Source organism: Haemaphysalis longicornis, unplaced genomic scaffold (genome assembly GCF_048455015.1).
Source record: "Haemaphysalis longicornis isolate Haplotype H1 unplaced genomic scaffold, Haemaphysalis longicornis Haplotype H1 scaffold_5, whole genome shotgun sequence".
Classification (NCBI taxonomy): Eukaryota; Metazoa; Arthropoda; class Arachnida; order Ixodida; family Ixodidae; genus Haemaphysalis; species Haemaphysalis longicornis.
In genome coordinates, this window is record NW_027526385.1 from 73250423 (window position 1) to 73265147 (window position 14725).

The 14725-nt window shown below is 48.2% G+C and overlaps 1 protein-coding gene across 1 annotated transcript in view; it reads right to left on the reverse strand.

The window, feature by feature from the left end:
* Window positions 1–1405: 1405 nt before the first annotated feature.
* LOC144139766 (uncharacterized) overlaps window positions 1406–14725 on the reverse strand; it is a 33287-nt gene continuing 19967 nt past the window's right edge. Inside the window, exons 7-11 of the mRNA XM_077672029.1 lie at window positions 12408–12532; window positions 10465–10585; window positions 5305–5472; window positions 4904–5023; window positions 1406–1675 (exon numbers count right to left, since the gene is read on the reverse strand). Of these exons, the coding sequence (XP_077528155.1) occupies window positions 1475–1675; window positions 4904–5023; window positions 5305–5472; window positions 10465–10585; window positions 12408–12532 (735 nt within the window). The 3' untranslated portion in view covers window positions 1406–1474. The remainder of the gene's footprint in view (window positions 1676–4903; window positions 5024–5304; window positions 5473–10464; window positions 10586–12407; window positions 12533–14725) is intronic.

A 14725-nucleotide genomic window follows, 5' to 3' on the forward strand; every position in this document is an offset into this window, starting at 1 on the left:
CGATTTTACGTGCGCAATCGCTGGCGTAATAATAGGAACGTCCGGCTGCAAAACCGGTATATAAGCGTTGAGTATTAGCCTAGCAATAAGGCCGGGAGCTCTTACCCTTTAATCGCGCTTCCACAGCACTGTGTAAGCTGTGACGTCACCGACCAGGCGCAATACCATTTAGAAAAACAGGGCAAGGTTCGGGATGCGCGAAGACATTGGCTCCGCTCAGCGGTACGTCATGGCTTTTTTTTTTGTTTTGTTTTGTTTTTTAGCAGCCGTCGCGCAGCCTCCTCCCATCTGCCGAGCGGGGCCTGTCGGTCCGCTAGAACTGCCCGGTGACCGGGCTCCTCGAGTCGGCCGTGGTCGCTTCGGCACGTCAGTTTTAGAATAGGGGAAACGAGCGTTTGAAGGTCAGATAGGTCAGATAGGGGGGTCCCAAACACAACATGCTCGCTCACGACAGTAATTGAAGATTTACACCAACGACTAGTGGCACGCTAGCGTTTCCGCCTGCGGTGCTCCCGGAAAAGGCGCAGTTACAAAGTCACCGCTTTACGAAGCCGCCCGGACGACAACCACCAGCGTGATTTTTCACTGCCCTATCACCCCCTCTCGCGCATTTGTAAACTGATTTTCAGCAATAGCCCCGCTCTGGCGGGCGGTGACAAGTTTTAGCTGCTGTGGTATATGCCGTGTCGCGATTCGTGCATACAGCAGAAGGGCTCCTAGTTGACCGTGCAGACGTGCATTTGCTTGCCGTGGTGGCGCGTGTAGCGGCGTTTCCTCCTGCAGAAACTCTCCGTGTTTTTCAGCGTTATTAATATTTTGTGAAAGACGCGTTTGATACAGAAAGTCAGCTAATCTCGTGTGACGGATAGCGACGATCGACTTTCGTCCCTACTAAGATATGCCGAGTCGCGCCGCTCGCCGGAACCTCACGCGCGTTTCCTCCAGAGCCGGGGACACTGATGGGCTACAGCTACAGGAGCGCGAAAAAAAGAGAAAAAGAGACTTTGAATTTCTTTATTGCTTGCAGTAACGTTTTTAAGTAGTGGTATCACTCGCAAATTCTGTAAAGATATCGGCTTGAAACCCCACCGAATCGCCGCGGTCTTCATAAAGTTTTGATTTCACGCCTCATCGGTGCTCTCAAAATTATTTAATTTAGAAATTTAAAAGCCATTGCGAAACGGCCCTGCAATAGAAGAATATCTTCGTTATAATATTACTATTTTTATACGCATGTTGCCAGCGCATTTTATCAATTAGGTAAAGCGTAGCGTTATTTCGGAAAGCCCGCTCCAGGAATTGCTTTCCTATACAGTTCTTCGCCTACACGCGCACGACATGATGGAGTCAACAGCGCGTTTCGGAGACCCCTCGCGTTTTCTAAACGCATTGATAGAGAGGCGAGTCTAGCGGGCGTAGTCGAATTCTATTTCTAGTGAATTTCGAAATTGTAGAGATGAGCGTTTAGCGTTGGTCATGCGGCCGGGGGCGCCGCAACGGAGTTCCGCCCCATATCCCGTAGGAGCTGCTTAGTGAGGAGCAGCCGGTTAACGCCGTGCTCGCTGGGACCTTTGGGAACGCAAGCGGCGCTGTGGTCCTCGAGGTCCACGTCGTAGAGCGCCCAGCCGAACCTCAAGAATCCCGACGAACGCATCAGCTGGAAGGACCTCCGGACCTGCGTGCGTGGACGACCATGTGGGAAAGCCATTGCAGCCAGCAGCACGCGAACGTTTACAGGGGCCATGCAGACAAAACACAAGTTTTGTTCGTTCGATGGATTGCCTGGTTAGAATCGCACTGACACCACTTTTCATTTCATTTCATTTCATTTATTCAACCTTAAGGGCCCGGAGGCATTACATAAGGGGGGGCGTACATCGAAGTTGGAAGTTTCATAACAAGGTAACAATATGAAGGTACACACTGATTACAAGAAATAAAGAAAGAAAAAAACTAAAATAACACGCATAACAACACATGAAAATACATTATAGGCGATCAATTCTGCGAACACAGTAAACACACAACTATAAATGCAACTTTTAACCCACACTTCGCTCAAATAAGCTATATAATTAGGAAAGGGGATGGCCATGCGACCCACTAGCTCATTTCCCGCAACAGAACCAATGATGTCATATGTCCAGCTGTGATTCGGTGAGGTCGGCAAAAGCAAACGCAATTTAGGAAGGGCTTACAAGCTTGCCGAAGGAGCTATTTGCGCTTAAATGTACTGCATATTCCTTTTACAGCAGCAGGAATGGTGGGGTCAACAATGGAAGTTACGAAAATACACGTAAACATAGAAGTACCAATGCGCACTGCTGTTGGTACTGGGAGCACGATGCTTTTTTTTAGCTGCTCAGCAGGCAGCCGCTTTGGAGTTGTCTTAGACGATACTGGCCGATTGGCATAAGCGACGTTGTCTTACGTGACCCTGTTTGTAGAGCATACCCCATGCTTCACAAAACGATTACTTTCTACAGTAAAAAACAAAAACAAAAAACAAGCCAGGACAAAATAGGGTCAGAGACAAAGCAACGTCGGACAAGGGTCCGAGGCTGACTATGGTAACGCCATCTGGAAGGACTGACGGCAAGCAAGGCTGGAGAGTCTAAATTACGAACTCGAAGTTTGCTTGTATACCCGCCCTCATGTCTTCATGGCAGACGTCAGGAAAACAAACGGTTTCGCGGGATATTCAATGTTAACTTAAATTGAATTGTTTCTCAGTGAATACGGCTTCTTTTGCTTCCGGACAAGCGCTGTTGGCACTATAAAACACGAAATCTTTCGAATAAAACAAACTTGTATTTTGTCTGCATGGTCCCTTTAAAGATAATTCCGCGTTGGTTGTAGGCCAGGGCAGAGAAATTCCACTGGAGATTGGCTAAGAGTGGCAGCTACCGTCGGGACGGGAATGGCTCCAGATGATGGTAAGCAAAGAGATGACATACACGCCGCGATGTTCTGTTCCACGAAAGGTACAAACTGGCCACTTCCACTGCGACGCAGAACGTTAACTGAACGTGTTGATATGCCGGCCCTATCTCCTAAACGAATCTAAAAGATACCAAGCCACTCTTATTTACGAAATAAATGCGCACACTGATCTGAGAGAACATCTTACAGAAAAATAAGCAAACTCAGCAATATTTTGAAACTTCCTGGCATGTCCGCGGGGTTCGAACCCAGGGCATTCGCAACAAAACCCGCGGATCTACGAATCAGGATACTCAAGACTTTTGTCTTTATTGCCTGCTTAGCGACACTAGAAAACGTACTGTACACAAATTAAAAGCTGCAGCCTTCAATCAACTGAAGCGGGTGGCTTAAAACATCTCAAACTGGGCATGCACATCAAGAATGGGTAACCACTCAGGTTCCTCCGGCATGAATTTATGCAACTTCTCTAGCTAGTGGAACCTAGCTAGTGGAACCTTTCGTTGCTGTCGCCGCGTGATTTTTCATATGCCGCCAGAGGCGGCGGTTTTCTGCAGCAGATGTAGAATATCATTTGCTATGGAAAAACCAAGCATCCATAAATTTTTTAATAAACGAACACTGTAAATATTCCCTGTGCACTAATCTCCTGTCTTATATTTGCGAAATGTATTGTTCTTGTTCCACAAAGTTGACAATTATGAACATATAAAAAGGGCTTAGACGCTCACATTTGGCTGTGAGTATATAAGACTATTGCGCAGTGCGCATTTTACTTTCGTCGGGTAGCTGAATCGAGTCACAGACAGACAGACGGAAAGACAGACAGACATACAGACCAACAAAAATTTCTGGGTTTAAGTAGCCCACGAAAGGCTATCGTGTTTAAAAGTACAGAACTCCCGCTGGTGCAGTTTCGGGAAGTGGGCGCGCGAGCGCTTCGAAAGCGGGAAATTTTAATTGCATTGGGTGGTAGCAGTGAGCGGATAACGGCGCTACAGCCCATTATGCCGAATCACTGTTCTGCTCTTCCGAAAGCCTTCACAGCGAATGGAACGGTTTTATTATTATTTTTTTTTTTTGCATAAGCGGCAGTAAAGTTTCTATGGGTGTACGTTAAATCCCTTTTCTTACGAAAAGCGGAGTTCCTTCAGCAGCTGCACGAAAGAATAGTAGTGTTCCAAGCGAACCAGTATGTGACGCTGGGTGCCTACAGAAGGTGCCGAGATTGTACATATTTCAGAACGGATCGCAGGCTGCAGGACGAGAAAATCCATCTGCAGATTGGAAGAGCACCTGTTATCGCCGTGACGTGATCAGCTCCATATAGTGATTATGAGCTAAAATGGCGGCGTATACAGCTAATGGGAACGGGCTGATTAAACGTACTGGGAATAGGTTGATTAAAAAGTTGATTTTTAAAATTTTGTAATCAGCATTGAATCGGCGTTTTTTCTGAAACTGTTTTTTCTTGTGCCCATTTTATTTATTTCAAGTTGGTTTCAACCTGCGATATGTTTGTTGTTGCGGGTTTTGTCCAGGAATTTTTTAATGTTTTTGAAGCGTGTAGATCGGAGGACAGGAATTAAATGGTATTAAATGAACCGGTAAAAAAGAAATCTGGGGGAAAATTCAGCCGCTCTGGATGGCAATACCTCTGCCGACTCAATCCGTCGCACCACACCTTGTGCGGTTCGTCATGGAGACTCTTTTAGAACAAAAGTGTCGATATCAATTCAGAGCTCTTCAGAGCTGCTGCTTACCGTACGCTAAAATAGTGGGGGGCGTGTACAGGTGTCGTATAAGACTGTATGTGGATAACTCTTTTTAGCAAATACCTTCTTGCATGTGCCAAATTGTGTGCAACGAAGCGTTTGATACTTATTTCGGGCATCCGCAATGCTGGAGCGAAGAGGGGAATAAAATTGAATAAGTTTTGTAACTTTCTGTTCATACTGACCTTCACCGCGATGCTGTCAGCCGTTTCGAACGACCGCCACGTCTTCGTTTTCTTGTTGAAGTCGTAGACGATCAGGTCTTCGGCACCCACAAGACCACGCATCAGCGGGTTGCGGCACGACTGCGCACAAAGAAGGCATCAAAACGTCCTAATTATTGACACATACGCGAATCCTCGTTATAAGGAACTAATTCTCGTTACAATAGTAGTTACATTCACTTTGTTCAAATTGGCGCTTTAGTTCGAAGTTTTCCAAGGCCCAAACTGCACTGTAGGAAAAGAAAGTCCTTTGCTCTTTTAACAATTTACCGCTTACAACGAAGCAGTTTTGCTATAAAGAACTTTTAGTTTTAACGAACATTCACTGTATCTGTTTTTACGACGAAACAAATGAGGGGCACCTGCTCGAAGGGCTCCAGCTCGCTGTGCGAGCAGGCGATGTTCCAGGTGCCGTCAATGCCCGCCAGGCCGGCGGTGGAGATGCGGTAGTCCAGAACGCCCATCGTCAGCGACAGGGCGAAAGTGGCGCTCATGTTGCGCCCGTCCCGCAACATGTCCAGCGTCGTGCTCTGCGATGCCACGAAGATGTGGAATGCAGTGCGAATAACCTTTCAGCCATGAAGACAAAATACCGGTTTGGGCTCTTTTGTACCAATTCAAATAGTACGAATTCCATCGCATACTTAATCCACGTGGTGGGTCAGTGACTGAGGCGTTGTGTTGATGAGCCTAAGGACACGGGTATGGTCCCGGTCGTGGTGACCGCTTTTCAGATAGACGCGAAAAGCGTAGGTCCCCCGTGTTGAGATTTCGGCGCACGTTAAAAACAACCCCGGTGGTCAAAATTAGCCCGTAGCCTCCACTATGGCGCTCCTCGTAACCCCGGTGTACCTTCGGTGCGTTAAACGCTATTTTAATTGCAGAGGACTTTAGGGGCACTCCTTGTCGTCGTAGCTCACTCGCTGGACCCAAGTAGAGCCACACAGCGTTCCGTCGTATAGCAGCTATCGTCGCAGCATCCTACAGAGGCTTCGAAAGCCAAGCGGTTTATATAGTCATAAGAGTTAGAAACTCGTGAACCGCTGGCGCTTGTCATACATCTCCCTCTTGTTTACCGCGAGGAAAACTGCAGGTACATTTGAGGCAAGCTATATGTAATTAACCTACAGCGCCGGCTTCCATTTAGTTAGGAACGCTGATTGGGTTGACTTTTACGACAGTAAGAGAAAAAAAAAAAAATGGCAGTGCAACGCCAGCACGTGTTGGAGTAAAAGCAAGTACAAAACGAACAGAACTCTCGCTGGCGCCCTTTCAGGCAGGGGGCGCGCGAGCACTGCGAAGGCGGGAAATTTGAAATTCGGTAGACAAAACTCCGTTGATTTCATCAGTAGAGTAATGAGACAGGACGGCGAAGAGCATGATGGGTGGTAAGAGTAAGCGGATAACGGCGCGACAGCCCATTACGGCGAATCACTGCTCTGCCCTTCCAACAGCTTTCACATTGAGTGGAACGGTTTAATTTTTTATCGCAAACTCGAAGAAGCAATCTGGATACCTAGAAAAACAGATGAAGCAGTGGCGACTAACCAGTCGCTTTTTCAGCGGGTCCACATGATATCACACTATCTTGTGTGCGCTATGGCGGTGCCGACCAGTGCCACCACTAATAAATATGACTGTGCGATTGTAGTAGTGTCGCCAGCTCCGTTTAATCATTCCACCTCGATTATATCGTGCAGTCAACAGACCAGTAACTGTGTCTTGTGTTCCCTCTACTGAGTCACTGCTGTATGGTGTAGCGCGAAATTTGAATGCTTTGAACAGCAGAGCTGTTGAAGCTTTTAAAAGTTCCGCCGTCCAGCGTTGCCAGAACAAAATACCGATAACAAATACCGAGTGCACGTGAGCGTGCGGCTCGTGAAGAGCGCCCAGTGTCGGCCAGCTCTACCTTCGACAACGCTCTGCCCAGTGTTCATGGCGTGATTTCTGGGGTGCTGTTCTTCTCGCCGCTTCTCGCTGTTCTTCTCGCCGCTTAAAGGAGCCACGAAGACAAAATACAAGTTGGGTTTATTAGAAACACTGCTTAGTCCCGATAACAATGATACCAATATCATCGCAATATTCAAACAAATAACGGAGATATTAAAGAAAACGTGTGAAGCACTCGGGACACCCTAGCCAATTTCTCGCAACTTTTCTATGACGTCATGGAACCTTGTTTGTGCGATTGGCGGCCGCCTAACGGACCTGTCGCGACGACACATGACTGGACGTATGTAATGGAGCCTCCAGTTACTTTTGACCGCATCACTTGAATGCTAACGTGCAGTTCACGCACTGAAAATTAATGTTTTATTGTTTGCCCGTATGACGTCATTCTTGCTCATAACACGTCACTGTGGCGCAAAATTTGAAAGTTTTTAAATACTTCTTGCTTTTTTTTCGTCAAAAAGACATCTTTTGTGGCTCTAATGGAGCTGAGTGAGATACTGAATCCTAGTTCTTTGAAATTAAACGAAGTTGTATTTTCTCTTCATGGCTCCTTTAAGTGGGGAGCAGAGACGCCGAGTTCGAGAAGCCGATTGCTGCGGGTTCAACCACGTGCTAACGTGGTCCGTTTCGGGAGAGATGTGAAAACGTGCGGAGAAAACGACCCTCGCCTTCCAGTCACGGAGAAATGTAGGCGGCAAGATCGGAAATTCATGTGAGGTGGAGCAGTCGGGTCTCCGACGAAGGGAGACGGGCCTCAAGAGCACCTGTTTCTCCAGCCTTCCACTACTAGTACAAGCTGCGCCAATTTCTTTTGTGTTTCGGACTTCTTGCCGCGTAAAGAACGTCTTTTGTGGCTGGAATAGAGTTGAGTGATTTACCAAAGACTAGTTCTTTCAACTTAACCAAAGTTGTATTTTGTTCTTGCGGCCACGTTAAATCTTCGTCTACTCCGCACGGTGCACAAGTAGGCTGTAGATTTCTGTTCGCGGCGTGGAGCGCCATGTCATTAGCGAGGCTGCGCAGCATGGAGGAAACAAAAGCTCAGGAGAAGCCGTTAACGTCACTTCTACTGAAGCCGAAAACGCCATTTTTGTAGGCCGCCCTTTTTTCTCGTATTTTACGAGCGCGCGCCATCTCCTCCGCCTTCGCTCGCTCCACTGCCGTCTGCTTCGTCTTTGCCTCAAAATAAAGTGTTTTCTCTCTCTGTGCCTGTCGAGCATTAGCTACCGGCTGGGCCGCGCAGTGACCTAGAGCCTCAGTGGGCCGGCCCTCGGCGCCGTTGCGAGGACGCGGTTGCCAGCGGCCTACATGGACGTGAAAAAAAAAAAAAAAATCCCGGGCCATCTCCACTAACGTAAAACCTGGGAAATGACGAAGCAAAGTTGTGCATTCTTAGCGCCTTGGCGTTTTTGCCCACCGAGAAGAAGCCATTGGGGGGGTAGAGGTATACAGCTTTGCTGTAAAAGTGTTGTGTCTTTGAAGCCCGAAGCGTTCTAACGCGAGGCGTTTGAGTGTCTCGAGGTTTTAGTACCGTGACTACTAAATACTACGGCGACATGAGACGACGACGACGTGAGACGCCGATAGCCCGAGCCCCTAAGGGGCTGAAAATTTTGTCCTTTTCTCCACACTTCTCCCAATTCGCCGGTGGCCAACGGGGCCTCCCCTAAGCTTTCTTTCCTCCACGCTGTGCAGTAGTAATGAACAGACTGATGATGATGATAACCGGGATGACGCCAGCTGTGGCCAACGCGACAGCGAAAGGTCGAAAACACTATACTTCGGGTTGATTGGTGCACTGCGTAATATTCACAACAAAACAACTAAATTACAACAAACCAGGGTATTTTGCCTGGACAAGGACGTTCAGTGCTCAGTTCGGTTCATGCTCATTTTGTTGCCCCTTTAATCCTCCCTGTTTATTATTGCGGGAACACTGGAATACGCCCACCTCCCCTCGCGGGAACCCTGGTGTGATGCGACGCTGAGGGGGGTTCAAGCGCAAGCGAAGAGCAACCGTCGACCGAAAGGCCACCGGAGAGCGCCACACCGGTTATATGCGCAGCGCGCCCGAAGGAGAGGAGACCGCGGATAGAGAGAGTGCCGCGTCTATGACGCAACACAGTCCAACACAATCCACTTCAATCCAATATAATCCAAATCCAATCCAATCCAAGTCAAGCCACGCCAAGCGAAGCCAAGCCAATCCAATCGAATCCAATCCAATGCCCCTCGCGAGAGAGTGTTGGCTATCGGAGAGGAGAGGGGGAGAGTGGCTGCGGACAACAACGTACGCACGCGGACAACAACAACGCACGCACGCAGGAAGGACAGGGCCGCCGACAAGAGATGCTCTCAGCGTCGCATCTAAAAATTCGCCCTTGATCTGTGGACAAGGAGCGACCGAAGAACGTAGATCGACAAAGCGCACGTGGAGAGTCATGACGTCAACCGACTCGGCGGCGGCACTGGCTGCGGTGGTGCAGCGTTCGCACAGCTGGAGACCGAGTTGCTAAGACGCACGGCATCCCAACGCGTCCCGTCGCCGCTTGTACGCGTTGTAAAACAGAGTGCGTATCTACTGCAGGGCTGAGTATACGGCAAAAGGAGAGGAAAAGGGAATGAAGGCTACGACCTGCCGATTCTGGTGGAAAACAAAAGGAGCGAATGAACGTGACCCCTGGGACGGAGTGAATGCAAGGCATATGGTTTTTGACGGTGTGCTAGGGCCACGCGAGAGATGCCGTGCTGTGGTCTTCTAAAGCCGCGAGCCGGCGTGCGCATCGGGCCGAGCCTCACGTATTCTTAAAGATCCACCTGTGGATCTTTCACGAACTTTTATGATTCAGTTGCGCTGGTGCGAATACTCCGAAAAGAAGCTACAGGTCTGCGGCGCCCACAATCCAAGCCAGGAAGGCGCAGTTGCGCCGCTTTGGTGCTCGTGGAGCCTCGGAAGACGTCGGTATTACGAGAGAGAGAGAGAGAGAGAGAGAGAGAGAGAGAGAGAGAGAGAGAGAGAGAGAGAGAGAGAGAGAGAGAGTAAATATAGATAAACGTTGAAATGGACACGTCGATATCCGATACGGTTGGGCGCAAAAATGCACGAAAACTAGCCGTTTTCCGAGGACGGGGACACCATGACAAGACGGGAAGCATAACACCACAAGAATATAGCTGTATGTTTCTGTTTTGAGTGGTATGGTTGAGAATTGAAGCGTTAGAATGCCCCCCAGGAATACCACGAACTCTGTTGTCGTACGCGATTGGAAATCGGTCAACATTACTTTGTTTTCTCCGCATCTATGTTTGCCTTTGACTACTGCGACATCCGGTTACATGAAGCCCCGTGGCTTTGCGTTTTAGATAATGAGCCTAGTTGCCACGCACACATTATCACTGTTGGCATCGACAAGGCTTGACGACAAATTATTGGCGCTGCCCTATCAAGAACCAGGCTCGAATCAGACAGAAATGGTCACTCTTTTCCGTTGGGGGAGGCATCGTTCACTGAGCAATCTACGGCCTCTATTGGGTGACCAAATGTTGACCTGCGGACTTCGTATACGCACCACAGACGGGAGGCTTGCGTCGTTGATGTGTTCGTGGCTCCACGAACTCGACGGCTCCACTCTGCACCCGTCTGGAGGTATCACAGGAGTGTGGGAGATGCCGATAAACAGGTTGACGTTGCTGCAAAAATGTCAGATGCGATAGATACCTCATAAACGACAGACTTGGGTTTCATAAACACGTAAACATTGTCTGTAAATGGTCGCTTTCTATAACTGCCACTTCGGTGTAAGCCTTCGACGCAAGCATAACCATTTACGTATAAGCATCGCATAGAACACGCTCCTAAGATAGCAGGAGATATAGATAAAACAAACTTTATTGTCCACGGGACCTAGGTCTACGTCTTAATTGAAGACTTCAATTCACTAGATCCACGTAGTGTTGAAGAATGTTTGTGGGGATCCGGTACGCGAGTTCACAGGCAGCTTTCTGGGGAGAATGTATTTTCACTGTCGGCGGGGGAGTCAGCCAGAGCTCCCAGGAAGTGATGGATACGATGGATTGGGCAAGAAGGCGTGGTGGGGTGCATTCCCAGTAAGAATGAGGGATGGATGGGTAGGAAGAACCGGAGGAACAGGATGGATGGCCGGGGCATAGATAGATGTGGTGAGGAAAGTGATGGGAGGAAAGGCATGAGGTTTGAGCCTGCCGAATGAGACACACAGCCTCAAGAGTCAGACAGGGTAGAGTACGTTGTAGGTACTGGGCGTGAAAGTGAGAGCGCGCTTGGGAAAATAGAGCGGAAGACGGAAGCGCGTACAGCCATTTGCCTGGAAACTGCACCATGGGAAGCCGCACAATATATAACCGAAGCTATGGGTGGTCGGTAAATATGTTCGCAACGCAAATAGTTGCGATAACTTTCTCGATTGTGATAACTTGCTCGCAAGCGCCCTTTAGAAAGCCAAAGAGAAGGTGCCACCGTATGACGTGCATGATTATTCAGCGAGGATCGTTCTCCACCATTCTATGTTTCGCGATCCACTCAGGGCCAAGTTGGCTGCAAGTCTTAGGGAGAATCCAAAAAAAAAAAAAATATCTGACATAGTACAACTAAAAAATTTATACAACGTACAGTCGTCGTCAAAGTTTTGTGGGCCAAGCCGGAAACGGGCAGGCTGCAAAAAATTCAATATCCAAGCACGTCCCGAGCGACGCTGAAACTTTTTATGCAGGAAAGCTAGAGAAAACACCTTTCTTTCTTGCTGCCTTAAAGCGTTTTTTGCCACATTTAAAGGTAAAGCCGATTCTTTGAATTCTTTGTGGTCAGAAAGCCTTAGGATTGGCCCAAAAAATTTTGACAAAGTGTGTACACAAAGAACGTGTTCTTTGAGAGCTCATTTTGTTTTATTTTGCACATCCTACACGCAATACAACTTTTCGTCACTTTTTTTAGTGTGTTCCACCAAAACCTGAACGGTTTTTCGTGTACTCATCAACTTATACTCATCGACGTGTACTCGTGTACTCATTATCGTGTACTCATCATCGTGTACTCATCATGAGCCTGCTCCAAACAACATCCCGCGTCATTGTTTCACTGCAAGAGGCTTGCATATTTTTACACAAAGGCAGGACAACTGATGCGAACAATGGTAGATGAGGCGATGGTTCGGCCGTGAGAACGAGAGCACGAGCCTAGGGCTACGTGTCGGTCTCCAAGTTCGTCTACGGAAGGCACAGCCGGGAGATGTGCGCCACTGCCTGCTTCTGCCTCTTTTCGTCACAATATTCAGTCTACTCGTTCCAGATCCTCGTTCCCTTCTTCTTACCCAGGACCAAACCTTTATAAAGAATGGGCGTTTGCTAAGCGCTCCTTTGTTGGACAGGTGTGCAGGCCATGTAAATCAAAAGGGCTTAGAACCGTCATCGCTTGAAGTAAAGGGTGTTAATTTGATCACCTTCCGCATCTCCCGGCTTTTGTTACCGCTTTTCTCACCTGGCAATGTCCGTCGGGAAAGGAAATGTAGGCGCCTCCTTGGCTCCTTTGTCGCCTCGTAGCAGGACACCCATGAAGGAGATGCCGGAAGATGGCACCGCCGCTTTCATGGCCACGTTCAGTAGCTGCTTGGAAGAAAACTAGATGTACTGCTGAGCGCTCCTTATAATGCAGCTATTGCAAAAGCATTTTAAAGACGATAGTCTTTCTTGGGCTACTTAAACCCAGAAATTTTGGTCTGTCTGTATGTCTGTCTGTCCGTCTGTCTGTCTGTGACCCGATTAAGCCACCCGGCCAAAGCAAAACAATGCCTGCGCAATAGTCTTATGTAGTCACAGCTAAATCTACCCGTCTATGTCCGGTGGAATGTTTATAATTGTCAACATTGTTGAAGAAGAACAAGACATTACGCAAATATGAGACAACAAATCAATACAGAAGTGATATTTGCCGTGTTCCTTTATAAAAAAAAATCAAACAAGCTTGAATTTGCGAAATTAAATACTTCATCAACTGCAGAAAAAGAATGCACTCCGCCGTCGCCTGCTGTCGCCTGCGCCACTATAGCTTCTGGGGCCATTTTAAGAAATCAACCGGCAACAGTTATGCAAGGTTCCACTAGGTAGGTTCCACGTTCTGCTTGCAACGCACGTGGAGTAGGGAAACGCGGTTCTATAAACGCTGAAGTAGGGCGCCTCGATTAACGCGCGTCTTCGCCGTACGGCAGCGTTCGCATCGAGTCACCCGGTTTGGAGCAGTGGAACGCGGGAAATTTAAAATGATTTAAGCAAACCTTTGCCGTCTTTACCTTGGGAGGAGCGCGACGCAAGAGGAACAACATGAGAGGTGAGCGGGAAAGCGAAGGAAGGAATTTACTTCGCAAAAGCCGATAAAGACTATCGTCTTTTGACGGCATTTGCAACGAAAGGAGCAGATACGCGGCCAACTTTTTGTCCGATTTCCGAATATGTCCTCTCTTTATTACCATTAGCTTTATCTTTTGGCGTCTTGTTCTTTCGGTTGCAATGACTCACGCACAACCTCGTTCGCATCGCCAACCGAAGAGGACATTCGGAGAGGACGCAGTTTTCTACTCTTCTTAACTGCAGCTTCTGCAATTACCATGTTCGAACTCTCCTAACGTAGGCCCAAGTGCACTTCTCTAATCCTAATTTCGAAGTGAAAGGCTACAATGCACTCACTAGGTAGCTGCCAATACCGAGCTGCGGTGGCGTTGGAGAAGTGTTCTGGCCCTGCCTTCCGGAAGCCCCTGTTTCGGATCCCACACTGTCCCAAATTTACCACGTGTTCTTTCAACTCAGTTGCGGAAAACGTTTGAAAGAAGCTTTCGTGTGAAATTTGGCGTCGATCAGAGTATTCTTTGACCTGTTTTATTCTTTGAACCGCCGATTATTTTATGTGCAGTCTGCGGGTGAAGGACGCCCGATTTCCGACTAACCGAGTTAACCTGATGCTTTCGCATCGGAAGACGACTGTGTTGGCGCGGATCTTTCGAACGTGTGTCGTAGGTGTGATAGTACATGAAGAAGAGTGTAGTGAAAGCGACCCCCAAAACTTGTTCCCTACACCCACAAGTGTGTATTAAGCGCTTTCAAGAAAAACATTTTGTTGCTCTCTCATGCGTTTAAGAGTGTCCATATTCTTTCCATCGTAGTCTAATTCTCTGCCACCAAGTTTCCATATTGGGGGGGGGGGGGGGGCGGGGTTACGCGCCGGTGCTACACCAGGGATAGGAGGCGCGTTGTAGTGGAGAGCTAGGCATTGGTTAGGACTGCCTGATGGTATTTAACGTCCGCTGAAATGTCGACAGCGAAAGGTTGTCGCTTTCGGCCTCCTCCATAAGCTGTTACCTCCGGGGTAAAACCCGTGTTTTCATTCTTGGGTACTTTTTATAACGCAAAGAAAATTGGCCACGATTAAACTATCGCCTAACATGACTCAGTGGTGGCGAGGCTGCGGTACGTAGCGGCGGGTTACATTCATCATCATCATCATCACCAGCCTATCTACGCCCACTGCAGGGCAAAGGCCTCTCCCATTATTCTCCAGTTATCCCGGTTCTGTGCCAACTGTGACCAATTTATCCCCGCAAACTTCTTGATCTCATCCGCTCATCTAACGTTCTGCCGCCCCCTGCTACGCTTGCCTTCTCTAGGGATCCACTCTATAACCCTTAATGACCAACGGTTATCTTGCCTGCGCATTACATGCCCTGCCCACGTCCATTTCTTCTTCTTAATTTCTACTAGTATGTCCTTAACACGCGTTTGTTCCCTGGCCTATTCCGCTCTCTTCTT